Below are 2,033 nucleotides of genomic sequence, written 5' to 3' on the forward strand. Positions count from 1 at the left end.
AGCTATTTGTCTGAAAGTATTTGGTAAGCAAAGTAAAAGGTCAGGAGTTAGGGTTTTGATACCACCAGGACAGATTAAGATGCAGGTCTGCATGAGTTAGGGGAGATGGAAGGAGTGTGTAGGTGCAGAGATTTAGGGTGTAGATGGGAGGGAACAAAAGGAGAGGGACTGGGTGGGCAATGGTAAGAGAAGCCAGATGTGAGAGGGGTGAGGCCATGGTTAGAGGGGTCGAAGGGTGAAGAACAGCAGAGGGCAGAGTTAAGCATAACAGGAGGCTCTGTACCCTGCCAGCTGGGCTTGCAGGTTGGCTTCACTTGGATTTCCACTTCGGCATCATCAGATGCCCGTTTCTTGCCACAGTCATAAGCTGTCACTGTAAACTTGTAGAGGCGCTCTCCACTGTACTGCAGCTTCTCTGTGTTCTCAATGTTCCCTGGTGAAGAGAGACTGAGAGGTTATCAGAGCAGAGAGACACACAAAGAGCAAGTAAAAATGAAAGAAAAAGAGGGGAGGGGGTCAGGGAGAAGGAGGAATGCTCCTGTTCTCTCCACACAAACACAAAGTATAAATATTTTCATTTAAAAAAAAAAAAAAATCACTCTTATTTTTGATTCATCATAACAGCAAGGAAGAGCCAAAGTCATGCCTTCATGCAGTGCTATGTTCATGCCTCCTCTGTAGCATGTAGTTGCACCTTTGGAAATAAAATCTCTCCTGTTTCTGCCCCAGGGCAGATTGCTAGAGGGGATCCAGTCCCACATAGCACAGGTATGTGGTGGGGGAACAGGCCATGCAAAGGTGGCAAGAGGGTGAGGCTGGGCCTGGGAAGTGGCTTGTACTGCAGTCTCACAGAGTCCAGGGGCGGGGTCTCACCATCATTGTCAATCAGGAAAGGGATGTTAGGGGTGAGGATCTCATAGTAGCAGATCTGGCTGTACTGTGGAGAGCAGTCTCCATCGATGGCCTCCACCCGCAGGATGCGGTCATACAGTTTACCCTCTGTCACTGCTACACGGTACAACTTCTCCACAAAGACTGGAGCAAATTCATTCACATCATTCACCCGCACATGGACTGTAGCCCTGAAGGAGACAGATAGGTGAATAAGCAGCACTTACTGAGGAGCAAGAGACCAGATTAGAAAAAACTTAGGTCTTGTAGGTCTTCTACATGGCAACACAGAAGAATGGTTCCCTAAATTGCACAGCCTTGGTCCTATCCTTCGCAGAATGAGAGACAATGACAGGAAATAGGAACTGGGTCCTTGTATAGCACCACAGACCTAGAGGGAGTTCCCAATTCCAGAGAGGAAAAGAGAGACAGTAACAGCAATATAATCTGGGCTTTCTGCCTGTACAACAGCACAGGGCACTAGCTCTCATATCTTTAACTGTCCCTCATTTTAAGGGGCCTGGCTCCATTTAATCCCTTCAGTTATCAACAGCCAGTGCACACTTTAATTGTTGGAAATTTCTGACATCAGAGAACAAGGGTGAAACCCAGGCTACAGAGATGGTCTTGTCAGCCAAAGAAAGGAAGGACTTCCAAAGCACTTTTGTTTCTCTTTGTGTAATCTGCTCCATCTTGGATTTCTGGAACATGTTGCAACCCCCCAGTTGGGCTCACTTGTGGGATTTCTTGGTGTTGGTCCCCTCAGGTCCCTCTCCACAGTCATATGCTTGGATGGTGAATGTGTGCTCCTTGTGTGCTTCACAGTCCACTGGCTCCTTGGCTCGGATTAACCCCTCGCCTGTGGCTTTGTCCAGAATCACAGCTTCAAACGGCACCCCTGACCCATGGATCCGAAAGCCACAGATCTCACCTGGTACAGAGGACAGCAACAGAGGGGGGAGAAAGAAACAGTCTGGTGAGGAGATCAAGAACTCCTTTTCCCTTGCCACCCAGCCCTTCACCATCATGCTATACCTCACTAAGTCCCTCCATCTTCTCCTTCTCCCCCTTTCTCCTTCTCCTCCCACCTTTTCATTCCATCTCGCATACATCCTCCTTCCTTTACCCCTCACCTTCTCCAT

The 2,033-nt window shown here is 48.4% G+C and overlaps 1 protein-coding gene across 1 annotated transcript in view; it reads right to left on the minus strand.

The window, feature by feature from the left end:
* Window positions 1-2,033, minus strand: part of CLSTN3 (calsyntenin 3) — a 22,186-nt gene that overhangs the window by 11,158 nt on the left and 8,995 nt on the right. The window contains exons 3-5 of the mRNA XM_019527078.1: window positions 1,627-1,822; window positions 874-1,082; window positions 284-433 (exon numbers count right to left, since the gene is read on the minus strand). Coding sequence (XP_019382623.1) covers window positions 284-433; window positions 874-1,082; window positions 1,627-1,822 — 555 coding nt within the window. The remainder of the gene's footprint in view (window positions 1-283; window positions 434-873; window positions 1,083-1,626; window positions 1,823-2,033) is intronic.

The sequence above is a fragment of the Gavialis gangeticus genome, unplaced genomic scaffold, assembly GCF_001723915.1.
Source record: "Gavialis gangeticus isolate Ggan-Ray unplaced genomic scaffold, GavGan_comp1, whole genome shotgun sequence".
Taxonomy (NCBI): Eukaryota; Metazoa; Chordata; order Crocodylia; family Gavialidae; genus Gavialis; species Gavialis gangeticus.